Source organism: Rhizophagus irregularis, chromosome 11 (genome assembly GCF_026210795.1).
Source record: "Rhizophagus irregularis chromosome 11, complete sequence".
Classification (NCBI taxonomy): Eukaryota; Fungi; Glomeromycota; class Glomeromycetes; order Glomerales; family Glomeraceae; genus Rhizophagus; species Rhizophagus irregularis.
In genome coordinates, this window is record NC_089439.1 from 1821688 (window position 1) to 1848375 (window position 26688).

General features: G+C 28.5%; 8 protein-coding genes across 10 annotated transcripts; 1 reads left to right on the top strand and 7 right to left on the bottom strand.

Annotated features, from left to right (window-relative positions):
- Positions 1-55: 55 nt before the first annotated feature.
- Positions 56-1595, top strand: OCT59_002928 (uncharacterized protein; the record flags this gene model as incomplete). The annotated part of the gene is made up of 11 exons (XM_066145279.1): positions 56-114; positions 312-347; positions 421-454; positions 540-573; positions 767-799; positions 883-917; positions 1000-1034; positions 1105-1137; positions 1341-1374; positions 1458-1483; positions 1562-1595. The coding sequence occupies 11 exons, from the start codon at positions 56-58 to the stop codon at positions 1593-1595; spliced, it is 393 nt and encodes a 130-aa protein (XP_065996014.1).
- A 2325-nt stretch (positions 1596-3920) lies between these two features.
- OCT59_002929 (uncharacterized protein) lies at positions 3921-4413 on the bottom strand (the record flags this gene model as incomplete). Its single annotated transcript, XM_066145280.1, has 2 exons — positions 3921-4028; positions 4099-4413. The coding sequence occupies 2 exons, from the start codon at positions 4411-4413 to the stop codon at positions 3921-3923; spliced, it is 423 nt and encodes a 140-aa protein (XP_065996015.1).
- Positions 4414-4495: 82 nt separating this feature from the next.
- Positions 4496-5480, bottom strand: OCT59_002930 (uncharacterized protein; the record flags this gene model as incomplete). The annotated part of the gene is made up of 4 exons (XM_066145281.1): positions 4496-4705; positions 4781-4897; positions 4979-5111; positions 5374-5480. 4 exons carry the CDS (start codon positions 5478-5480, stop codon positions 4496-4498), a joined length of 567 nt encoding a protein of 188 aa, XP_065996016.1.
- Positions 5481-11428: 5948 nt separating this feature from the next.
- Positions 11429-11635, bottom strand: OCT59_002931 (uncharacterized protein; the record flags this gene model as incomplete). The annotated part of the gene is made up of 1 exon (XM_066145284.1): positions 11429-11635. The coding sequence occupies one exon, from the start codon at positions 11633-11635 to the stop codon at positions 11429-11431; it is 207 nt and encodes a 68-aa protein (XP_065996017.1).
- Positions 11636-15272: 3637 nt separating this feature from the next.
- On the bottom strand, positions 15273-16694 carry OCT59_002932 (uncharacterized protein; the record flags this gene model as incomplete). Its single annotated transcript, XM_066145285.1, has 2 exons — positions 15273-15849; positions 15952-16694. 2 exons carry the CDS (start codon positions 16692-16694, stop codon positions 15273-15275), a joined length of 1320 nt encoding a protein of 439 aa, XP_065996018.1.
- A 36-nt stretch (positions 16695-16730) lies between these two features.
- OCT59_002933 (uncharacterized protein) lies at positions 16731-18086 on the bottom strand (the record flags this gene model as incomplete). 2 transcript variants are annotated; one of them, XM_066145286.1, is made up of 2 exons in its annotated part: positions 16731-17147; positions 17355-18086. In XM_066145286.1, the coding sequence occupies 2 exons, from the start codon at positions 18084-18086 to the stop codon at positions 16731-16733; spliced, it is 1149 nt and encodes a 382-aa protein (XP_065996019.1). The 2 variants fall into 2 exon arrangements, with proteins under 2 accessions (XP_065996019.1, XP_065996020.1); XM_066145287.1 differs by lacking the exon at positions 16731-17147 and having other exon boundaries at positions 17609-17680; positions 17733-18086.
- Positions 18087-18870: 784 nt separating this feature from the next.
- Positions 18871-20140, bottom strand: OCT59_002934 (uncharacterized protein; the record flags this gene model as incomplete). Its single annotated transcript, XM_066145288.1, has 5 exons — positions 18871-18981; positions 19051-19413; positions 19485-19655; positions 19731-19861; positions 19933-20140. The coding sequence occupies 5 exons, from the start codon at positions 20138-20140 to the stop codon at positions 18871-18873; spliced, it is 984 nt and encodes a 327-aa protein (XP_065996021.1).
- A 3199-nt stretch (positions 20141-23339) lies between these two features.
- On the bottom strand, positions 23340-24345 carry OCT59_002935 (uncharacterized protein; the record flags this gene model as incomplete). 2 transcript variants are annotated; one of them, XM_066145290.1, is made up of 4 exons in its annotated part: positions 23340-23432; positions 23506-23889; positions 24016-24192; positions 24256-24345. In XM_066145290.1, 4 exons carry the CDS (start codon positions 24343-24345, stop codon positions 23340-23342), a joined length of 744 nt encoding a protein of 247 aa, XP_065996023.1. The 2 variants fall into 2 exon arrangements, with proteins under 2 accessions (XP_065996023.1, XP_065996022.1); XM_066145289.1 differs by lacking the exons at positions 24016-24192; positions 24256-24345 and having other exon boundaries at positions 23506-23739.
- Positions 24346-26688: the final 2343 nt, after the last annotated feature.

Below are 26688 nucleotides of genomic sequence, written 5' to 3' on the forward strand. Positions count from 1 at the left end.
TTATTTTTATTAAATCAAAAACTTTCTTTAAAAAAACATTTTTTAACGTTAAAAAATGTTTTTTTTTATATTTTTTGCAGGAAATTGGTTCCGGCATAGATACCGTTTTCCTAGGTAAAGTTTTGAAAGATTTTCAAAACAATCTTTAAAAAATACATTTTTTTAATAATAAAAAATGGTTTTTTTTATTATTTTTTATATAGGAAATCGGTTTCGGCGTGGATACCGAATCCCAAAGTTAAGTTACAAAAAATTTTGAAACTTTAATATAAAAAATGTTAAACACTAACGTTTTTTTTATTTTTTTGTAGGGATATCGGTTCCAGCGTAGATACCGAATACCATAGGTTAGTTTCAAAAAAAAATTCGAAACTATTAAAAAAAACGTTATATTAACGTTTTTTTTATTTTCTTTTGTAGGGAATCGGTTCTGAAGTTGGATACTGTTTTCCAGGTAAAGTTTTGATAAATTTTCAAAACTTACTTTAAAAAAAACATTTTTAACTAAAAAATGATTTTTTTTTATTTTTTTTCTATAGGAAATCAGTTCCGGCGTGGATACCAATATTCCAGGTAAAGTTTCAAAAAATTTTGAAACTTTAATAAAAAAAACGTTAATTTATAACATTTTTTTTTATTGTTTTTGTAAGGAATCGATTCCGGCATGGATACCATTTCCCAGGTAAAATTCCGAATGATTTTCGAAACTTACTTTAAAAAAAAACGTTTTTAGCTAAAAAATGATTTTTTTTATTTTTTTTTATAGGAAATTGGTTCCATTGTGAATACCGTTTTCCAGGTAAAGTTTTGAATGATTTTCGAAACATTCTTTGAAAACGTTTTTTAATAAAAAAAACGTTTTTTTTTTTATTTTTTATTTAGGAAATCAGTTCCAACGTGGATGCCGATATTCCAAAGTAAGTTTCGAAACAAATGTTTTGAAACTTTTTTAAAAATGTTTTTTAATAAAAAAAATGTTTTTTTTTATTTTTTATTTAGGAAATCGTCTTCAACGTGAACACCGATATTCCAAGGTAAGTTTCAAAACAAATGTTTTGAAACTTCTTTTTTAATAAAAAAAACGTTTTTTTTATTTATATATAGGAAATCGGCTCCAACGTGGATACCGTTTCCCAGGTAAAGTTTTGAAAAAAAATTTTTAAAACTTACTTAAAAAACGTTTTTTAATATAAAAAACGTTTTTTTTATCTTTTTTGTAGGAATTCAGTTCTGGTATGGATACCGATATTCCAGGCAAAGTTTTGAAAAATTTTCGAAACTTCCTTTAAAAAAAAACGTTTTTATACTAAAAAACGTTTTTTTATTAATTTTTTTTATAGGAAATCAGTTCTGGAGTGGATACCAATATTCCAGGTAAAGTTTCGAAAAATTTTCAAAACTTTCATTTTTTTATTAAAGAATCGGTATACTAACCGTTTCTTTATTTTTTATTTTAGGTTTTCTTTGGATTTTCGTTGAATAGGTGATAAGTTTATTTTCGAAACTAATTTTTTTTTAAAGAATGGTTTACTAACCGTTTTTTATTTTTTTTGTTTTGTAGGTTTTCCGGATCTTTATGTTTATTGGGTCAGTAAGATAGGATGGTGGTGGATAGTGGTTAATGTGGTGGGTGCGTGTAGTGAATGGTGGACGATAGTAGATTAGATATTTAATATGTAATTTTAATATGTAAAGCAAATTAATAGAATTCAATTGCTGATCTGCATGTGATCGATAGAATTTATATAATAAAATGCAGCGCAACATTTATATATAAGCCATGTCGATCATGTTTTTATATCAAATAAAATTCAACCATATTGTTATACAATTGCGTAATTTAACACCTGCAATATACGTTTAAGATCTTAGAAAAAAAAAATTTTTTATAAAAAGTTTTTTTTCTTTGCAGTTTATAAAGTTTTATATGTAGGAAATAGAGATTTCATAGTATTTACTACTATTTTACTTCTATGGTATAAACTCTTTAACTTTTCTTTGACGCTTATAAAACTTTTTTTGATTATTATTTCTGTCAACTATTACATTTTTAATAACACTATGCACTTTTATATCTCTTTTTCTTTCACAAATATGTCCAGTTTGTAAAAAATATGAATATAATGAAATATATGAATAATAAAAGGACTTTTATTAAGTTTTAGCATAATTTTAAAATAGGAATAGTTATCTTGAATTTTTTTCTTAAAAAATAATAAACAAGTCATATAAATATGGACATAATAATAAAGTTCTGATATAATAGCGCCAGTTGCAACAAGTTTTTTGGGAGTTATGTATATATTTGATGTTGTTGTTTCTTGGGAAAACAGAGATTTCAAACGGCATTTTTTTTATTAATTAACATAACGCCACATTTTACTATATAAATTCTATTGATTACATGCGGATCGGCAATTAATTAATAAATTATTAAATTATTATTACAAATTAAAATTAACTAAATATACAAAATCACAAAATCGGTAATAATTAGGTTGATTTATATTACCAATCGTCAATTTGATTTTGCCAATTTGTTACCAATTTTACTGACCGATTTGTTGACAAGTGGCAGGCGTTACAGTGCAAATCACCTATAAAATTAGTTGCCGATTTTTTTGATACTGATCGGCTAAAATCAGACCAAATTTTGTCCAACATTCGGCAATTTAAAATTTTGCCGAAATGGACTATTTCGACCAGTGATGTTTGCAAATCTACGCATATAATTGCACTATTTATTCTCCTGATGTTATCCTTACAAAGAAATTACTTGTCAAACATCCCACTACGTTGCAAACTAATGGCTATTGGATCTGAAATGATACATAGCTTAGCAATTTTATATTTGTGGATGTTTCAATGGAATAGATTGCGTTAATTTTATTTTTACTTTATAAGTTCAAAAGTTAGACCAACAGTTATAATTATTAATATTGTATAAAATAGTTAAATTATGGAGTATAAATACTTTCCATACCTTTACCATTATATTGTATGCAAAACTTTCTATGAACAATTATTAATATTATGAAATAGTCGTAAACCTACGAATATTAATGAAATTATGAAATATAAATAACTTCCATACTTCTACTATATTGAAAGTACGCGTTCATTTTTCCAGCAACTGTTACAAAGCTTTTTCATGTATAATTTATTAATATTATAAAATATTCATAAAGCCTATAAATATATATAAATACTTTCCATACTTCTGCTAGTCTTCTGCTACGCAAATGTACAATGAGCGGTCCTTGCAAAATAGAGCGTATAGAGAATATTAAGTTTGTTTATTTAATTCGTGTTTAGCTATTTTTAGATGATTACATGAACATATGTATATGCCATAATAGGTTAATTTATCAAATTTACTAGATTTATAAAATTAATTCGTAATCTGTGAGTTGAATTATATGATTTTGGTAGAGTCCTAAAGAATTCTGACCTTGACTAAATCAAATTGAAATCAGATTTTGATCTATTAAAAAAAAATTCTTGCATGATAAATATAAAATTAAGAGAAATATGCATGACGTGTTGATAATATATACTATATAAATAATATAACAAATAACTAGAGGTTAATTTGTAACACTTTTCACAAATTTATAATTTCTTATGATCAGCACTCGGAATCAGACTTGATAGAAATAAATTTAACTTTCCAAATATTGCGAAAGAGAAAAAAAAAATGAATTTTAACAAAATTGGCAAATTTTGTGCGATCAAATTCAAAATAATTTTGTGTTTCATGGATAAAAATTCTTTTATTTGTTTAACAGTTATCAGCCAAATGAGAAAAACTCAAATTAATAAATTTTATATACAAATTAATCGCAAAAACATAAAATTCACCAGTCCTGCCACACCAATAAAAAAAAAAATATCTTATGCATACAATAAAATTCACCTTATTATACATCATCATCTTCATCTTCAGTTTCATTTCCACTTTCTTCTTCCTCATAGCTATTATCTTCAAAATCGGAATAATTTATGCCCGTTTGACTGTTGATTTTTTTCTTTAAAGAATAATATGATTAGCCATGAAATGATATTTTATTAAATGCTACTACAAAATTACAAACTTACTAAAAATTTTTTAACTTTTTGTTTCATGATATTCTTTTTACACATTATTTCGGCATAATTTGGGTTTAAAATTGTTGAGCAGATCGCAAGAACATATGCAAGTTCTGCATTAGAATGGTCATTTTGGAGGGCTCTGTCAATAACGCTTGCTAAAACAATCGAAGAATTTTTGTCCTTGGGATTCATTTTTTTGAACAGACCTTCAAAACAATCTTTAACTTCGGGTTTTCTCTTCCATTTTGCTACTTCAGACGGCCCGGCATTTGTGTTTATAGGTGGTAAACGGAATCCGAATATAGAAAAAATAGCCTCCATTTATTTCGAGGACAATGTTTCTCTTATGGACCGTACTTGTTTTGTTAACTTTATGAAGAAAGTTAATACTTAATATTTCATTTTATTTTATTAAACATTTTGTTATCGAATAAGGACTTACTTGTTTATGTATATTCTCGTTATAATACGCGATCCAATCGTCTTCAGTAAAATTAGAGAAAAAACTCGCATAGTTCAGTATTAAATATCCTTTAACCGCTCCATAACATTCATCTTTTGTTGGATAAATTGATACTTTTATTAATAATTTCAAAACATTTTTCACAACATTCTAAAATTAGTCGAAATTCAAAATAATTAGAATGTAAATAAATAATAAAACTAAATATTTCAAAGATATTCCTACCGCTATGAATGATTCTTTAACGCTTGATGACAAATTTATTTTATCAGAAAGTAAATTTTTTAACTCGGATTTAAACTCGTATATTTCTTTACTTAAAGTATCGATTTTATTTTCAATCTTTGTTAATCAATCTACCATAATTACAATAAATATTAATTACAAGATAATTTTATTAATTTCTTAAATATTTGCGAATACCTTCAATTTTTGAATTTGCAGGAAGCCATTTCTTAGTTTGAAGAACGTTAACTTCGTCATTGATGGTTTCGCTGGTGTTGATGTTGGTTTTACTGCTGTTGTTTCTGCTTCAGCTTTGGCTTCTATCACTGCGCTTATGATTCCCTTCGATTAGCAATTCCTCAATTTTCTTACGAGAGGATTCTCTCAATTTATTTCCTGATTCCATAATGATACTTTTGAAAAAGTGGGATTTCTTACAATTTAAGAAAAAAAAAATATTTCTGAAGAAAAAAAATTGACCATTATTTATGAAAAAAAAAAAACTCTTTAAACCCAAATCAAGCAATTTTTTGTACCAGTCATTAATAGAAACTTTCGAATACTCAATAATTACATCATGCAAATTTTCGTACCAGTCATTAAGCAGAACCGCAAAAACTCTCTTAGTAATAATTATGTCAGTTGAAGAAACAAAAACATATACACATGAACATAAGGATAAATTTGCGTAATTACTCATTATTCTAAACCAGGAAAAGAAACTTTCTTAGTAATAATTATGTCAGTCGAGGAAATAAAAACAAATGCATATGAACATAAGGATAAATCGCATAATTACTCATTATTCTAAACCAGGAAATTTTTTCGTACAATTCGCATAATTACTCATTATTCTAAACCAAGCAAAGAAACTTTCTTAGTAATAATTATGTCAGTTGAGGAAATAAAAACAAATGCACATGAATATAAGGATAAATTCGCATAATTTCAATTACTTACTCATTATTCTAAACCAGATAATTTTTCGTACTATCATTAAAGCAGAACCGCAGAAACTTTCTTAGTAATAATTACGTCAGTTGAGAAAATAAAAACACGCATGTAAATATAAGGATAATTTCGAATTTCGATTACTTACCAAACCAGGCAATTTTTTCGTACCAGTCATTAAAGCAGTAACCGCAGAAACTTTCGAATATTTATAATTATATCACTTTATATGGAAATAAAATAAATACGCGTAAACATGAGTTTTTTTCCTTGTTATTATTATGGATAGAAACTGCATGATTTCGATATTTACTAATTATACTAAACCAAGCAATTTTTCGTACAAGTCATTAAAGTAGGATTCGCAGGAGCTGCCAAAACCTTCGCATACTTAGTAGTAATAATTATGTCAGTCGTATCCTACATGAAAACAATAAATATTAAAGTTTTTCTTTGTACGATGAAAAATTTATATAATTTCAAAAACATAAGCATGCATACACATTATAAAAAATCTAATGATACACTCCTGAGTGAAATAAAATTCCAACTCATTATATATTAGTCAGAGTTGTTTGATCAGCATTTTTTGATCACGAATTTATTAGTTGGTGTGACTGATCAGACAATGAACTCCAGTCTAACCAATAAAAAATAGAACAATTTTACACATTCAATTGTAACTATGAATTTTAACAAAATTGTGATCAAATTCAAAATAAATAATTTTTTGTGTTTCATGTATAAAAATTCTTTATTGTTTAACAGTTATCAGCCAAATGAGAAAAACTCAAATTAATAAAATTTTATATACAAATTAATCGCAAAAACATAAAATTTATTGATTTGTTTTTTTTGGAGAGATGCTCTTTTAAATGATTATCAAATAAATTTAATTTATAAAATTTAGAAGAGTGGGGTATTTTTTTTTGAAATTGTACATATCAGTCATCGGAAATGTCACATGAGTTGACGATCATTAATAAATAAAGTTTGTGTAACCTATCATGCCAATCAATCTTTAAGTAAATTAAGCTATATATATATAATAATAAAAAAAAAAATTTACCGTTTATTCTTTATATGCTTTTCGACACGTTTTTATAATTTTTTTTGTTATTTTAATATATAAAATAAAAATATTATTATTTAAACTTTACACACTTTTTTACCTACATGTCGATGATTGAATTTTTAAACGTACTTGAAAGCTCGTAAATACCACCCAGATATATGTATTTCGTAGCTATTTTTCGTTTTACGTAAAAAAAAGTTGATGTTTTGACTGCCGATTTTGTAAAAACTGCAAAATTTCGTTTTTGTATATATGATAACAAGGTAAAACATAAATTAAATCAAGAATAACTTGTTTATTTAACTTTGTAAATATTATAGAATAATAATACAAGAATTTATTTGATTTAATTATTATTTATTAATACGATAATTCTACCAACCATATACCCTTTTCTTATCCCATTCAGCTCCAAGTAATTGTCTCATCATATATATGGCTTGGAATCTTTTCATAAGCCAACAGACGTTCCAGTATTTGCTCTTCATGCGCAAGTACTTTTCTTCGTCTTTTGGAAGTCTGGTTATTATTGTTATCAACATGTAGTTAAAGTGGCAGATGTGTAGAAGAATTAGGCATGATTTAAGTCCACACAAAATTTTGCGCATACAGCATACCTCCGGTTGATCATTATTTAGAGGTATTTTATCACGCCTTCGTGTCTCCCTTTCAATTCTCTTTGCTTCCCTTTCATTTCTCTTTATTTCAGCATAGTCTTTGTACTTTGTTCGGCGAACTTCTAATGCGCGTCTTCCCTGTGCGTTTCGAGGTTCACTTTTTATCACATCTTGTTTGTAAATTATCTGCATTCATTCCAAGCCATTTTCATAACATGCAAGTAATTTTTCATATCCTGTTTTGTGTATTTCAGGTGGCTTGAGATCTTTAAAAATCTGATGTGACAATGGATCTGTCATTAGTGATACCGGGCGAAACTATTTTATTCAATCCGAAATATTTCGTCTTTTTTTTTTGAAGGATAAATTAATTCCGAAACCTAAACTTATTCCGAAACTTAAATGTATATCCGAAATGACGAAATATATTTATAGTACAACATAGTATTTAAGGTTTAGTAAACTAGCCAATTATAATATAATTATTTTATTTTACGTTTAGTATATGTATAATTTTAATAAATTTCAAAGAAAATGTAACACAATTTTCAACATATTATTATCAAAAAAGTTATAAGCATGTGAAAAAAATACGATTTCTAATATAAAATTGATTATAAAGTGTCTCCTTCTAATTCATTATCAATTGAATATTGTTGAATTAATTCTTCAACATCATAATTACTTTCCATTTCTACATTTTCATCACTATCGTCTAGTTCATCTTCACCATCAGTTTCATTAACATCATCATTAATATCACTGTCATCCGAATTTTCACCATCATTATTCAAACATTTTACTGCATTTTTTAAATTAAACATTTCTTCAATAATCAAAACCCGTACTTCATGATTAGGAATTTCTGAAATAGGAATATTTCTTCTATTATCAATTTCATCTTCCTCCTCTTCAAATTGTAAAAATGTTGAATCATTAATCATTTCATGCACTTCATCCTCTGTATATTGTTGACTAACATAAGCAAGCTCATTTTTAATATTAGATACATAAAACGACCGAATTTTTGCCATAGCCTCAACCTTTAAAAGTCCTAATCGTTGCCGTCGTGTACCATATAACCAGCCAAGAGTGGAAAAAATTCTTTCGCATCCTGCACTATGTGGAGTGATAGAAAACACCATTATAGCCAATGCAGGAAGATAATCATACTTGTCTTTGATTGTAAGCCACCAACTCATTGGTGTTTCAAGATGGCTATCAAACTCTTGATTATATGGACTCTTTCGCAATTCATAATTACGCATTTGTGCCAAAAGACGATTACATGACCTCCTGTCACCACCATTATTTTGCCAAATCTGAGCCGCGGTAGTAGTGATAGTTTTCCAATATACTGCTTTTAACCCACGTGCTATTAAATATTTATAAAAAAATCAATTTATTTTCTTTTAATAAATAATTTCATTAAAAAATTAGGATTTTACTAACCGCGATAGGCAGGATGTAAAAAATATGCCAAAATATAGATTTTTGGATCAAACTTGTCCCAATATTTGTTAAATGATTCGATACAATGTTGATGAAATTCTACCATTCCTCGAGAAGGTAATTTTTTAATAGTATTTGCTATTAAAATCAATTGAAGAAAGCAATCAGCAAGGTTTGCATTAGCACTTTCAAGTAAGGTAATTGCAGTTTTAATCGGCTTTAGAACTTTGGTTAATTTATCAACGTTTGAGAAAAATTCCGAGCTTCGAATATTTCGTCTAACACTTTTATTTGTGATTTCATTAGGATTATTCTTCAAAACCTATAAATATTTTACAAAATATTATTAATAATCAGTAATATTACAATAACAAAATAAGAATTTATAGATATTGAAATAAACTCACATGTTCTAGTGCCATTCGTAAACGAGATACGGAACTTACAGCTTCATACATGGAAGTCCATCTTGTTTCACAGTATGTTTTAAGCCCTCCTCCTACGATTTGTAATGTAGTAGTAGCATCGGTCAACAATTTTCCTACTATATGAGAACGTTTAAAGAATGATGTAATCTGATTACAGCCACTGATCGTTATTTTAGCCAAATCATGTTCTAAAATTAAAAAAAAAGGTTAAAAAGATGAATTTTTAACAATAATTCATAATTATTTTATAGAATTTGAAACATACCCATAATCTGTTTGGTTACTAAATTGACGAAATGAGCAATGCACCGAAGATCAATAATGTTTGGAAATTGGTTCGTAACAATTTCCCTTGCTTTAACGCAATTCGCGGCATTATCAGTAACTAATGCAGAAACTTTTTCAGGGCCAATTTTTTTGATAATATCCGTAATTTGGCCTGCAAGAAAATCTCCTGTATGATGATCGCCTGAGTAGTCATGAAGAGCATAAAGGTATTGTTCTCGATCAGGAGTTAGGATTACATAGTTATAAACAGAAACACCATTCGGATTTGTCCAGCCATCAAGTGCTTAAAGAGTTAAAGAGTTAAACAGTTAGAATTTAAAATTTTAAAAATTTTTGTAAATTCATTTGATAACAAAACTTACCAAGTGTTAAATTCTCAGAATTTTTAATGATCTCCTTAATCTTGTCATTAATTCTTGCTGTTTCTTGATTTAAAAGCCTACCACTTAGCAATTCGCTTGTTGGAGGCTCATATCCTGGTCTCATTTCGTGAAGAAATTCAATAAAAAATGGATTCTCAATAATTGAGAACGGAATACCACAACATATAAATGCGCGCACAAGAGCACGAGTAATAGAAGCCTTTTTTTGAGAATTTATGTTAGTTGACTCAAACCAATCAGTCAACTCCCGCTGGTCCACCTGAGTTTTTCTTTTTTTACTATTTTCTGGCGAAGAAAAGGTATCTTCCCTTCCAAAATCCCGCGCAGAAACTACACCTAAGTAGAACGAATGAACAAGTTCTGGAACTTCTCTACAGTTGTTTGCTAGGTGATCTTCTAGCTCATTTGGATGACCACGAGGCCAATATGTCCTACAATAATTACATTTGGCCGAAAAATGACCAGCAGACTTGAGCGGTTTCTTCTCATAATGTCTCCATACTTCACTTTGAGGACGACCACCTTTCTTCTTTTGTTGTTCAGTTGGAGTGTCCATTTTTTATAGAATATTGAACGTTTATGAATATAGCAAAACAGCGAAAGTAATACATTGACGTGACTTTTGGCAATATATAAAGTCATTTGGTATCTCGTGCGGTCGTGCCTCGTGGGTTTTTTTCTATTTTAACAGTTATTGATTATCGTTGATTTGATCATAACGATAATTAAAGTTTCACAGTCCGTAATCAAAACTGTGCTACATGATAATCCAATATAATATTGATCAGATGATCAATTTTTTTCAACTCAAAATTCGTCTTCGTCTAATCTAACTTGGAAGTTAGAGTAATCTGACAATTTCGCAGATATAGTAGTAGTCGGTTACTAAACAACAGTTTAACTTTAGGACGTTCAAAGTATGCTGAAGGCAGAAATTGTGACTCGGGAAGGTTTTGTAGTTAGAGTAATTATAGATTTAGTTACGAGGACATTAAAGTACGCCGAGGGCCGAAATTGTGACTTGTAAAGATTATAGTTAGATTTGATGGATTAGTTGATTTATGAGGGATGGTAAGTTTGGTAAGTTAGATATAGAATGCATCGTGTTGGTATATAGAAATCTATAAAAGGATTGGTACAATTTTATTCATATGGGATGAAAGATTATGGTATCGTCACTATCGTGAGAGGGATTATTTTATGGTGTATAATATAATAATATTGTTATAAAGCTGTGTTTATTTGTTAATATTTTAGCATATTGTATGTATAATATTTAATAAATTTTACTAAATTGTGTTTGAAAACGTGTCGATATATTTGTAAAATAAAAAAAAAAACTAAAAATATATTTTTCAGTTTAGTCATAATTTCGGTTTAGTCATGTGACGAAATATTTCGGAATTTCGTAATTTGAAATGCATTGACGAAACAATTTCGGTTTCGTCACATGACTAAATATTTCGGTTTCGCCCGGGATCACTATCTGTCATGTCAAAAATCATAACTAAGTCTTCTACTAATTCCCATAAGGCCTTTCTTCTGGAATTGATGGCACGTTCACTCTGAGAAATTGAAGTGTCCTCAAGATATTCGCTTAGGAGTAGGTCAACTCTCTCTCTTTCTGATTGAGCTGCTTTAATATTTGCTTTTAATTTCATTTCATCAATAATATTTCCACTAATATTTCATCAGCAAGTTTTAAACAGGCGTATAAAGTGTTGAAAAACACCATGTGTTGCTCAACGCCAAAAAACGTAGGGAAACGAACCCTTTGTCAATCAACACCACTTAAAAATGTTTAAAAATGTGTAAAACAACACCCATTTAAGTGTAAAGCTACACATAGTAAAACAACGATAGTTTAAAAACGCGTATACAATGTATAAAAATGCGTATATTGATATTAAAAACACGTATAGCAACGGTAGCAATGGTATTTTTTAGTCATCGTACGATAGTTAACTTTAATTGTAGTATTAGTAATTTATTAACATATATATTATTGTATATTATTAACGTGTATATTTTAAAATTTTTAAATTGTAAAATATTGTAAATTTATTTATAGAATACAGTACAATACAAATACAATATCTAATCATGTAAAATTGTAAAAATTCATCCTCTTGTTATAATTGGATTGCCGCGGATTTTTAAGTGATCAACGTACTAAAATTCCGTTGACATAGCGCCCCTGGTGACACAACCATAACAAGGTGGAAATATGAACTTTCCCTCGATAATTATATTAATATTATGCTCCTTCATGATAAAAATCAAAACCAAATCTCGTCGTATGTGTCTTAACAACATCAAGTGGTTTAATATTCACATTGAGGATTGAGGAATTATCTTCCATTATTCATTCGCTCAAGGGTTGAAATAACCATCAAGCTGACCTACAAAAGAAAAATCCAGAGCGCCGAAAAGAAAATCTAGGCCTACAAAAAAGAGAAACGTTCAGTTAGAACGTTTCTTAAAGAATAAAATTAAAAAAAATAATTAAAAAAATGTAAGTTTCGAATATCGAAACTTACCATATTGGCATATCCAAGTCCCAAAGCCGAAAGAATCGATACCTACAAAAAGAAAAGAGAAAATTAAAAAAAAATAAAAAAAATAAAAATAAAAAACGTGTTTTATTCAAAACTTACTGATTCTTTGGGTTTTCCGTTCTTCGGAAGCCCACCCGAACCTATAAAAAAAAATACAAGAACGGTTAGTTAACCGTTCTTAATAATAAAAAAATAAAAAAAAGTTAAGATTCGTACCATACCTTACGAATCTTTGGGTTTTCCGTTCTTGGGAAGCCCACCCGAACCTATAAAAGAAAAAAGAAAGAACGGTTAGTAAACCGTTCATAATAATAAACAAAGAAAGAAAAAAATAAAGATTCTTACGAATCTTTGGGTTTTTCCGTTCTTGGGAAGCCCACCCGAACCTATAAAAGAAAAAAGAAAGGAACGGTTAGTAAACCGTTCCAAAATATTAAAAAAAAACAAAAACCAAAATTCGTACTCGTACTTACGAATCTTGGTTCTCCCGTTCGGGGGTCAAGTCCACCCGAACCTATAAAAAAGAAAGGAACGGTTATTAGTAACCGTTCATAATATTAAAAAAAAAAAAAAAAAACAAAACCAAGATTCGTATATACTTACGAATCTTGGTTCTTTTCTGTTCTTCGGAACCAAGAAGCCGCCCGAAACCTAAAAAATAGAAGTAAAGAACGGTTATTAGTAACCGTTCATAATATTTTTTTAAAAAAAAACAAAAAAACAAAACCAAGATTCGTATATACTTACGAATCTTGGTTCTTTTCCGTTCTTCGGAACCAGGAAGCTGCCCGAAACCTAAAAAGAAAAGAACGGTTATTAGTAACCGTTCATTAATAATATTAAAAAAAAAGAAAAAAAATTAAACCAAGATTCGTACTTATCTTACGAATCTTGGTTTTCCGTTCTTCGGAACTCGGAAGCCCACCCGCTGACCTAAAAGAAGAAAGGAAAAAAAAATGAAAAAAAATTACGAAACATTAATAAGCGTTTCGTTAAAAAATGTAATAAAAAAAATCGGAACGTTAGCCAACGTTCCGATTAAAAAAAATCAAAAAAAAAAGTTTGAAACGTTAAAAACGTTTCGTTAAAAAATGAAATACAAAAAAATCGAACGTTAGCTAACGTTCCGATTAAGAAAAATAAAAAAAAAATGTATTTTCGAAACGTTAAAAAGCGTTTCGTTAAAAAAAATGAAAAATAAAAAAATCGGAACGTTAGACAACGCCTTCCGAAAAGAAGTTAAAAAAAGAATAAATGAAACGCTTTTTCAACGTTTCCGTTAAAAAAGTAAAATAAAAAAATAATCGGAACGCCTAACGCTTCCGATTAAAAAAATGTTAAAAAAAATTGTTTCGAACGCTAAAAACGCTCCGATTAAAAAAGAAAAAAATATTTTCAAACGCTAAAAAACGCTTCGCTAAAATGAAAAAATCGGAACGCAACCAACGCTCCGATTAAAAAAATAAAACAAATACTTCAAACGCGTTAAAACGCTTTCAAAATAATTTTAATGAAAACTGAACGCTAGCCAACGCCTGATTAAAAAAATGAAAAAACAAATATTTCAGAACGCTTAGACAACGCTCCGATTAAAAAATAAAACAAATATTTTGAAACGTTAAAAAATGTTTCAAAATATTTTTAACGAAAAAATCGGAACGTTAGCCAATGTTCCGATTAAAGAATTTTTTAAAAAACAATATTTCAGAACGCTTTTCAACGTTCCGATTAAAAATGAAGTAAAAAAATTAATCGGAACGTTAGCCAACGTTCCGATTAAAAGAATTTAAAAAAAAAATAATATTTCGGAACGTTTTTCAACGTTCCGATTAAAAATGAAATAAAAAAAATAATCGGAACATTAGCCAACATTCCGATTAAAAGAATTTTTAAAAAAAATATTTCGAAACGTTAAAAAACGTTTCGTTAAAAAATGAATAAATAGTTTCGCAACGTTTCGTTGCGAAACTCACCAAACTTTTTTCCGTAAAAGGCTCATATCTCCAGAATTAATGACCTTATATTACGGAATTTATCCACTTATTACATTTTCTGTGAATGGATCCGTGAAGGCTCATTTTTACGGAGTTTTTATAGAAATAACGGATAAAACTTTTATAAAGGAAAGGGGAGAAAGGGGAGAACGAAAGGGAAAAGAACGAAACGAAAGGGAAGGGGAGAAATAAAGGGTAATGGGAAAATGAAAGGGAAGGGGAGAACGAAGGGGAGAACGAAGGGGTAATGGGAAAACGAAAGGGAAGGGGAGAACGAAGAAAAGCAAAAAAAAATTAAGCTTTGCTAAAAAAAGCTTAATTTCTTTTTTTGCTATACCGCAGTCCGCAGCGGTAATCCAGTATCACGTGATACATGTGATATAGAGTACGGCCATTATAGTATTGCCGAAATGATTTTTTTTTTAAATACTAATTTTAATAAATGTATATTATACTTAAATTAAATAGTACAGTGGTTAGATCGTGAGATATGATATTGTAAGTTGAGGTAACCGGTTCGGTTCCTAAGGTGAGTAAAAATAAATAAATAAATATAATTTAATTAAAATATACACATGTAATCATATATATGCGTTAATATACAGTGCGTTGAACAACAATGCATAATGTGTTGCACTACAAATTAGAGTTGAACGACGCGTATATTAACATTATGCGCTGATATACTCCAATATATGGGTGTTGATTAATATTGTTAATCATGTTGAACAACTAGCTGGTGTTGATCAACGCGTATACTGGTGTGAATCAACGCTTTTCAAACTTGCTGATGTTTGTTTTATAAAATGAACTCCAAAGGTCTCAAGCGTTTCATCAAAACCAAAACAAACAGGCTTTTGATTTTCACTTCCATCATCATCAATGTTCTTTGGTATCCTAAATGCTCCAACGTGTTGCAAAATTTCATTCAATTTTGGATACTTAGTTAGCGTAGAGAGATGTTGAGCGATAGCTACTGCGTAATTTGATTTACCCGCACTTGGAAAAAGAGGTGATGCTGCAGCAAGAGCATCTCGTTGCAAATTATGATTTCCAATTCTCATTCCTATTTGGTATGCTTTCCATATTCCAGCCCACTGATAATAAAGATACCAAATTTTTAGAAAAATATTGGTGTCAGTATTTTCGTTCATTATTTCAGACAAATTAATATTTTTTCTCTTTGTAAATATATTAATTGAAACTCCAACTGCCACCCACAAAAAGTCTAAGACTCTAGATGTCATTCGATAATCAACGGCTGCCTCAAACTTGTCCAAAAATTGAACACCTAATCTTCTTGCTAAATTTAGAAGTCCGTAACTAGAGAACAACACAATTAGAACTTAACAGAAGTCTTTGGAGGGGTGCCATTGTCCGAGCAATGGTCTCAATTGAGGCCATTGCTCTTGGCATCTAACTAACCGACGATAAATAGCTTCATCAGCAACTATATCAAGGTATGCAGTTTCTTGCAAATTAAAATCGGCTTTGTACATAGTGGCAGCTCCTAAAATTGCTTGGTCTGAATTTGGATTATCCCCTGGTTCAAGAATTACAACGTGGGGAGAAGGACCTTTACAGCCATGTTCAAATTTCTCTAGTATAGCTTTTTTAATTATTTCCACATCAAAATTTTGATTGTATTCTAAATTGCCTTCATTTGTACTTCGAAAATCTAGCAAATTTTCTAATATACTTTGAAATCCATCCAGAGCTTCTTGCATAGTAAAATTCATACCAAATATACGATTGTCTTCTTCCAAGGTAATTAATTCTTCTTGACACGTTGCCAGATAATTGGGAATTACTGATTGGAATGCCATTCTCAAGGTTGCATGTGAGCTGTTTCTTGTAGTGTCATATATATTTCCAAAGGAGAATGTTTTTTGTTTGAAATCTATGTTATCTATGACTGCAAGATTCCATATATCTAATTTTTGGTATAATCTTTGTGTAGGAACAGCATTATTAATTCGCTCCTTTTCTAGATTTCTTTCATGATGTTCGCTATGTCCTACTATATTCCATAATGACAGGAGACGATGAAGTGATGATAATAATTTTGGTTTGCGTGCCAGACTGCTTAGCACATTAGTTAACCAAATATTACATGAAGGAAATGCTATACCAGTGAGAACAGAAACAAAAAATGTAACTATTTTCATAATTATATTGTCAGGCAAAGTTTTAATGGCTTGTCCTCATTGTTTTCTTTTTCTATTATTAACAGCTAGTTTTCGTTTATAGATCTCTATTAACATTCCCCCCAAAAACTCTGTGATGAAATTTGGAAATGCATGATAATATTCAAAAAGTGATCCTGGTGAGCTCAGTAATTCTTTTTTCTCATTCGTTGCTTCACGTGATTTCCAGAGCTTAATTCTGAATTTTCGTCCCAAACTTTCACAATTAATTGTTTCTATATCAACATCTTGTAATTTATTTTTTGAAAATGTATCAAGAAAAAGAATTTGTATGACGAAAAGGCTAAGAGTTTCGTCAGATTTTGTCAATGAAGATGTAGCTTTAGTTAAAGGTGTAGGGAGAAAAGGGAGAATAGCTTCTACAATAGAATTCAAAATTTCTTTTTTTTTTGAATCTTCATCTGTATGTGAAATCTTAATAAGCCAATTTGCAATAAAATTGATTCCTTTTGTGACATCTTGTTCATGTAATCTATCACAGTTTGATTTTTTACCTCAAACTGTACGTTTGTGAATATGCCCGCCCAATCGTTCATAACAACTGCAACAGATACATCTTGGTTTATTTATTTTTAAAGATTGTTCTGACAGGAAAGTTTCCTTCAATGCATTACAATATACCAATCCATTGCAGGGTACTTGAACATTTCGTCCATTAACCAACCAGGAATGGTTACTGCATCCTTCCCCTCGGCTATAGAAAGTTATATATTGTTTGCATCCTATACATCTTCGATGTTGAATTATAGCATCTGAAGTCGTAAATTCTTTTGATATTTTATCTTTAGGATTGTGAATTTGATTTTGATCATATAAAAAATGTGAATCACAAACTCCTAAATAATTATTGTTGACTTGTTGAACTGCATCTCGATCTATTTGCCATGTTCCATATAAATTTTGTATCTTTCTAAGCTTGTAAGTTTCGCCACATCGTTTAATCGTACCTTGAATATTATCAATTATTACACAAGGTGTTATTGACGAAACAGATTGTACATTGGATTGTTTGCAAGTGGGTCCTCCATCAATATCATTTGGAATTATTTCATTCCTTTCTCCTTCACATTCATTGTTGGTGTTTTGTTCATCATCACTATTATTGTTTTGTTCTAATAACTCTGCCTCAATTTCACTATCATATTTACCCGCATATGATTCTATTTCACTATCTTCTTCATTTTCATGAGCTAACATTTCATTTAACGCATTGCTAAACCTAAAGGAAAGCTGGTCAAAACTATCCTCCTCAAAAAATTCTCCAAATATTTCGTTTTCACCATCCCTTCCAACATTTTTCAATCCAAATTCTCGTGGTAACATAGAATTATTGTCAATTTCAAAGTTCAACATTGTAAAATATTATAAATTTATTAACTTCGCGTCAAAATGGCACCAAAGAGATAAAACTTTAATTTATTTTTATTTATTTACTATACGAATAAACAAATAATGAAAAGAAGAAAAGATTGAACAGAATAAAATTTAAAAATATAAAAAAGTTCTTACGAACTTGTAAATAACTGTTTACATTGTATAAACATGTCCTTTTTCGTAAAAATATAAAAGTTTTATTTATTTACTATATAAACAAACAAAAATGAGTAACTTTCTTTGGACAGATTGAACTGAATAAACTTAATTTTTGAATTTTTAAAATATATAAAAATATTTTTAAGACCCTAACGAACATGCCAATAATTATTTATAATAGTGTTACATTGTATAAATGTGATGTTACCCAAACTTAAAATTTTCGATTTTAACTAAATTTAGACCGGCATTATAAATTTGCGAAACTTTTGGCCAGCGTTACAAAAATTCCGGCCAGCATTATGTTTTAAAGATCGTCAATTTTAACTAATTGAACTAATTCTAGCCAATAAAATTTTACATACGTAATATACACCTAAAGACAATATTACGCTAAAAATTTTTATTATGATATAATAGTACAAAAAAACTCCTTATCGATTGTGTGACATTTCCACTGACTGATATCAATTACTAATTCGTAATATTATATTATTAATATGAATTCACCAGTCCTGCCAAACCAATAAAAAAAAATAATAAATTTATTAAAACAAATAAACATATATATAATTATCTTATGCATATAATAAAATTCACCTTATTATACATCATCTTCTTCATCATCTTCAGTTTCATTTCCACTTTCTTCTTCCTTATAGCTATTATCTTCAAAATCGGAATAATTTATGCCCGTTTGACTGTTGATTTTTTTCTTTAAAGATAATATGATTAGCTATGAAATGATATTTTATTAAATACTACTATAAAATTACAAACTTACTAAAAATTTTTTAACTTTTTGTTTCATGATATTCTTTTTCAACATTATTTCGTCATGATTTGGGTTCAAAATTGTTGACCAGATCGCAAGAACATATGCAAGTTCTGCATTAGAATGGCCATTTTGGAGGACTTTGCCAATAACGCTTGCTAAAACAATCGAAGAATTTTTGTCCTTGAGATTCATTTTTTTGAACAAGCCTTCAAAACAATCTTTAACTTTGGGTTTTCTCTTCCATTTTGCTACTTCAGACGGCCCGGCATTTGTGTTTATAGGTGGTAAACGGGATCCGAATATAGAAAAAATAGCCTCCCTTGATTTCGAGGACAATGTTCCTCTTACGGACCGTACTTGTTTTGTTAACTACGAAAAAAGTTAATACTTAATATTTTATTTTATTTTATTAAACATTTTGTTATTGAATAAGGACTTACTTGTTTATATATATTCTCGTTGTAAAACGCGATCCAATCGTCTTCAGTAAAATTAGAGAAAAAACTCGCATGGTTCAGTGATAAATATCCTTCAACCGCTCCACAACATTCATCTTTTGTTGGGTAAATCGATACTTTTATTAATAATTTCGAAACATTTTTCACAACATCCTAAAATTAGTCAAAATTCAAAATAATTAGAATGTAAATAAATAATAAAATTAAATATTTCAAAGATATTTTTACCGCTATGAATGATTCTTTAACGCTTGATGACAAATTTATTTTATCAGAAAGTAAAGTTTTTAACTCGGATTTAAACTCTTGTATTTCTTTACTTAAAGTATCGATTTTATTTTCAATCTTTGTTAATCGATCTACCATAATTACAATAAATATTAATTAATTACAAGATAATTTTATTAATTTCTTAAATATTTGCAAATACCTTCAATTTTTGAATTTGCAGGAAGCCATCTCTTAGTTTGAAGAACGTTAACTTCGTCATTGATGGTTTCGCTGGTGTTGATATTAGTTTTACTGCTGTTGTTTCTGCTTCGGCTTTGGCTTCTATCACTGCGCTTATGATTTCCTTCAATTAGCAATTCCTCAATTTTCTTATAAGAGGATTCTCTCAATTTATTTCCTGATTCCATAATGATACTTTTGAAAAAGTGGACTTTCTTACAATTTAAGAAAAAAAGAAATATTTCTGAAGAAAAAACATATGGGCCGATCCTTGGAATCTAATTTTTTTACACAAAAATAATTTTATTAAAGCAAATATAAATTATCATTTATATAAGAATAATAAATTTATACTAGATAATGCAAAAAAAACTAATTAATTATATAATTTTTAATTTTTTTTTAATATAAGATATCATTAAAATTTAAAAGATCAAATATAACTCTCATGACAAAATCATTGATAATTCTTCGTAGAAATAAGCTATACAAATAAATTTACATTCATTTGAAAGAGAAAATCGAGATCTATCTAATGAATCTAAAATCAAGTGAATTGAATCACTAGTTGTTCAGTAATCACGTTCAGTATATTTATTGAATTTTATCTAAATTTGATCATTAATTACTTCACATGTAGTGATTCAATTTGAATGATCTTTGCTCCCTAAGGTGATGCCAACTTTTATCTTTAAAATAAATTTAAAATAATTCGTTTAATATATGTAGATGTTTAGGAATCATCAATTATATTATTAATATAAAATTTTATAAGTTTGATAAAATCTGATAAAAAAAATTTATTAAATACCTGTAGATGCAAGCTACATGAATGAAATTATATTCATTTGAAAGAGAAAATTGAGGTCTATCTAATAAGCCTAAAATCGAATGAATTGAATCACTGGATTGTGAATAATTACGTCTAATATATTTATTTTTAATTTTTAAATTTGATTTGACTTTGATCGTTAATTACGCCTCATCCAGTGATCCATTTTCTTGATCTTTGATTCTTACGATAGAGCAAATTCTCAGCTTTCAAATGAATGTAAAATGAAGACGTTAGCATATCTCCAGGAATAATAATGCACGATTTTGTCACCTGCATAAAGTCCGATCTGAAAATTTTATTTCTTACCAAAAAATGCTTTCATAAGAGAATCCCAAATTCTTTTACTTTATTTAAAAGATTTTATTTGCCATTTAAGGATTTTAGTAGAATAAATCTAATAAAATAATTTTAAAAGATAAAAAACAAATATATAATTAGTTATTTTGAAAAAAAAGAATATCTTATTATTCATTTTACAACTATTTTACATCATAATTATTTTTTATTTGCATGTATTTTTTACAAAGAAAAAACAATAAATTAAAGCTAAAAATTATGAAAAAATATGTCTTATCTATGTATATAAAATATTAAGTTTTTTCTTTTACTTACCACTTAAAAATAACTGCTATATTTGCTTATAAACTTTTTTGTCATATTTAATAAAAGTGAATAGAAAAATGATGGAAAAGTGATGGGCAGTGATGGGGAAAAAGAAGTGGTTATTACCATTATTTTTGAATATTGATTAAAAAAATTTTTTTTATTTTTTATTAAATCTGAGTTACGTAAATATGTAACACATATTTAATTTAGATTTGTGTAATGTTAATCTTACTAAAATATTAAATTTTTATAAAAATCTTAATTTAAACTAATTCCAAAAATCAGCACATATGAAATTGGCCCTTATTTATGAAAAAAAAAACTCTTTAACCCCAAATCAAGCAATTTTTCGTACCAGTCATTAACAGAAACTTTCGAATACTTCATAATTACATCATGCAAATTTTCGTACCAGTCATTAAGCAGAACCGCAGAAACTTTCTTAGTAATAATTATGTCAGTCGAGGAAATAAAAACATATGCACGTGAACATAAGGATAAATTCGTATAATTACTCATTATTCTAAACCAGGAAAAGAAACTTTCTTAGTAATAATTATGTCAGTCGAGAAAATAAAAACACATGCACGTGAACATAAGGATAAATTCGCATAATTACTCATTATTCTAAACCAGGCAAAGAAACTTTCTTAGTAATAATTATGTCAGTTGAGGAAATAAAACCAAATGCACGTGAACATAAGGATAAATTCACATAATTTCGATTACTTACTCATTATTCTAAACCAGGTAATTTTTTCGTACCAGTCATTAAAGTAGAACCGCAGAAACTTTCTTAGTAATAATTATGTCAGTTGAAGAAATAAAAACACGCACGTGAACATAAGGGTAATTTTGATTACTTACTCATTATTCTAAACTAGGCGTACCAGTCATCAAAGCAGAAACCTTCGAATATTCAATAATTATATCACTTTATATGGAAATAAATAATTACGCGTGAACATGAGTTTTTTCCTTGTTATTATTATGGATAGAACCGCATGATTTCGATACTTACTCATTATACTAAACCAAGCAATTTTTCGACAAGTCATTAAAGTAGAATCCGCAGGAACCTTGAACCTTCAAATATTTAATAATTACCGTATTTTGTGGTATATAAGCACCCCATTTTTGCACTTGATGCCGGCCAAGATCCTCATAATTTTGGCCAAAATCGCCATAATTCTGGCCAGGGGTGCTTACTTTTGGGGGTGCTTACTTACCGCAAAATACGGTATATCATTGTTATATCATATATGGAAATAAAACATAAACACGTGAACATGAGTTTTATTATTATGGATAGAAATTCGCATGATTTTGATACTTACTCATTATACTAAACCAAGCAATTTTTCGTACAAGTCATTAAAGTAGAATTCGCAGAAACTGCAAAAACCTTCGCATACTTAGTAGTAATAATTATGTCAGTCATATCCTACATGGAAACAATAAACATTAAAGTTTTTCTTTGTACGATAAAAAATTTGTATAATTTCGAAAACATAAGCATGCATACACAAAATAAAAAATCTAATGATACACTCCGAGTGAAATAAAATTCCAACTCATTATATATTAGTCATGTTTGTTTGATCAGCATTTTTTGATTACGAATTTATTAGTTGGTGTAACCAATCAGACATGAACTGTCTAACCAATAAAAATAGAACAATTTACGCATTCAACCGTAACTTTACGGAAACTTACCTTATAAAAGGAAAAGTAATAGTCATATTTTAGATCAGTAACGTTATACAAGATATTAGTATCGCTGTCGTTAAATATAATAAACTTTATTAAAATATGTATTTATTTACAAAATATTCATTTGTTTTATCAAACCGGGGTACTATATGTACGATATCTTGTATTGCTTCTATATTAATAAAGTTATAGATTTCTGTAATTTCTAGTAAAAGACACCCATAAAGATGTGGTTAATTTTGAAATTTGAAGTCATACCACTGAATTAATGCGAGATTTAATGGAATATTTTGATTCTTAAGTTCTATTTTCGCTATTAATAAAACCTTAATTTAAAAAATCATTTTTAAATTAGCAATATTATATAAATATGTAGTATCAAATCAATTAAAAAATTACCTGCCCGTAACAAATGCCTTGATCAGAAGCGTAATCAAATAATTCATCAGAATTCATACGAACAGACACATTACTATACCAAGGTCTGCTATAATAACTGTTAGTAGCATGTATTATTGCACCATTTTCTATTATAACTGATCTGTATATTGTCACTTGGCTTTCATTTGCAATACTTTCATAATCCATATACAGATTTAAACATTCCAAAAAATTGTCAAATCCAGATCTCATTTTGTGGTCTATATTAGTCTGTTCTACAAAAAAATCATGGGCATCTTTTAATAGAAATTCGAAAAGTATTGCTGTAAATTTAAATATACGAGGGATAGTAGCTGAATTTGGTAATCGATGGGTTATATTTGTTATTGATTGTTGCCGAATCTATAAAAATTATTTTTTTTTAGAAATTTAACATAGTATTGTGTATTTTATATAAATAATACTTGCTATTTTCATTATTTGAACTTCAATATTTTTTTTATTACTTAATTGGTAGGGATTCTTAACGTATTCTTTGTGAAGGCTTTCGTAAGTCTTCGTAGTGTATCCATTAACTGCACCAAATGATCGAATCGAATCAATTATATGATATGCCCACGAATGCAGTTTTGGTAATTTTAACTCTGAGGGGGACATACATTGGAGAATTTTGATGAACATTTGAGACCAATTGTTTATAGATTCCTGAAATTATAATTTTAAGTATTAGTGGACAGTGTTGTTTTATAATAATTATGTAGTACATACCCTAAATTTGACCAAATCACTTTCTTTGAAATTTTCATATCGACTAATTGCATACATTTCATTCCAAGCTTCGTAAAGTTTTGCCTTCATTCTTTACAAAATTTTCATCATCCTCATTATTTACAAACAAATTGTCCACTACAAAAACCATTACTTTCATCAGATTGTGATACTCATTAGCTGTTAATCTGGCTATTGATTGTATGCCATTTGTAAAGATCTTCAAACTGGGAAATCTTGGTATTGCGGCTAATCAATGATCTACTTCATCAACTAAAGTTTTGCCACATTGCGCCCCTAAAAGTTTTTTCGTATAATCGATTTAATAATGAAAGAGGCCTAAATCGAGATGATGCATTCTATCAGGCACTGTGGCTTGATAGATATTTATATTACTTAATATAAATTAATAAAAATAAACTCATGTTAGAATGCTTACGTGCATTTAAACAATTTGCATACACTTTATCACGTGTACATGTATAAATAAATGTTGATCCTATTCTATATGCGCTAACACGTGATAGTTTTACAATTGTGTTACATCAGAAAGTGTACGCAAATTGTTTGAATGCTGCTTACGTGATTTGGCGAAATGGCTGGATGCCTAACAAATATTATGTAAACTTACGGCAATTTCCAAAAAAAATTAGATATATTTTCAATGCAAATGGAATTTCCCGAGTTTTGATTAAAATACTGCTGCATATTAACATGAGTTCGTGGTGTTATATCATCAATTTGTAAATTAAGATCAGCAAGATTGTCTCTTGTGACTAGACAAAAATGACAAGGATGTTTCGACATTAGTGATTTGTATGTAAGACAGTACGTTGCACTTCTGGCTAGTCACATATTATAGCTGAAACTCTAGGATAAAACCAAATCATTTCGTTATTTAAAAATAGATCAATGCCATTTTTATTTAATTTTAATAAAGGGTCTAGTAACAATTCCAAAGATTTATGGAAGCATTCGCAAACAGCAATCTTAAATGTTTCAGACTTCCTTTCAGTAATATTATTAGATTTTAAGATCGGCAGATACGCTAATAATTGCTTTGCATCTTTCTTATTACGCCTCCAATTTTTAATATTACCAATAGACAAGTAAATGGGATGGAGTTGACTTTTTCCTAGTGTGTCAACATTTGTAGCATCAGAATATAATATTAAAGATAAAAGCTTGGCTCCAGGTGGCAGGGATTTTTCTGCATTTTCCCACCATATCCCAGTATTTTGTTCGCTAAACTCCCTTTCACTGTTATGCTTTAAGTTTATATGAAGATTAGTAAATATCCTATAATATTAAGTTGTATATTTCATACGAAAGTATAAAATAATTACCTCAACTTTCTCAAAAGTTAACGCAAAATTTTGTGATATGTCCGAAATTGACAAAATATTTTTTATACAGTTTATTAAAGACTGATGATAAAGAAAATACTCATTATTATTATAATTCATTATACTAGTTTTAGTATAATTTAAATTTGGTAGTTTCATATTATCCATATATTTGCGGCCTTGTTTGATAGATCTTGGAAGAGGTGATTTATCTAAATTTGCATGTTTATTAAAGAATTTAATTATAGCATTTCCTGTCACATTGTTAAGTTTATGTTTCGTAACTAATGCCATTAAATCACCATATACTTCACTTGGATAATTAACATTAATTTCTGGTTTGGATTCTTCTTCATTTAATTCTGAATCAGAATCTTCCAAGATATTTTCAAAGACATTTTCATTTTCATCGTGGTCTATTTCTTCTATATTTTGATCAATTTCACCAACCTCTGAAATTGACATCATACTTTGAAAACTCTGATTATTTATTTCCGAGTCTGTACTTTTATTATCAGAAAGATCTTTGCATGAATCTTCACGGACCATCTATAAAATTAATTATGTTAAAAAAGAAATTCAAAAAATTTTATAATTTCCTATTTTCTTTACCTCGATATCATGATTATTAGTTTTATGTTCAAATTCTTCTAATTCTTCACTATCGCTACTATCGTTATTAGGTGGAGTACAAAAATTCTTATGTTAAGTGTATGCAGACCTTGTGCTGAAGTACCTTGGACAAAAAGGGCATTTATATGACATTTTTAAGAGTATTTTATTTATTTGAATTTAAACTTTACAAATTAATTAAAAAATTATTTGCTCATTTATGTCAATTTATAAACGTTTGCATAATGGTGTAGTTAGCCAAAAAATAATTAACCACAACATGATCCGGCTCAGGCGTAGATCATTGTGAAAAGTTTACCTCTTTTTAAATTTTTCTACGAAAAGTGGCGTATTTCGATAATCATAAAGTAAGTTTCGGGTGAAGCTATATTTCAAATTTAAATCGTTTTGCTAAGCCTCGTCTAATATAAGCCAAAATCTCTAAAATCCTATTTTTGAAACTGTATAGATCAGA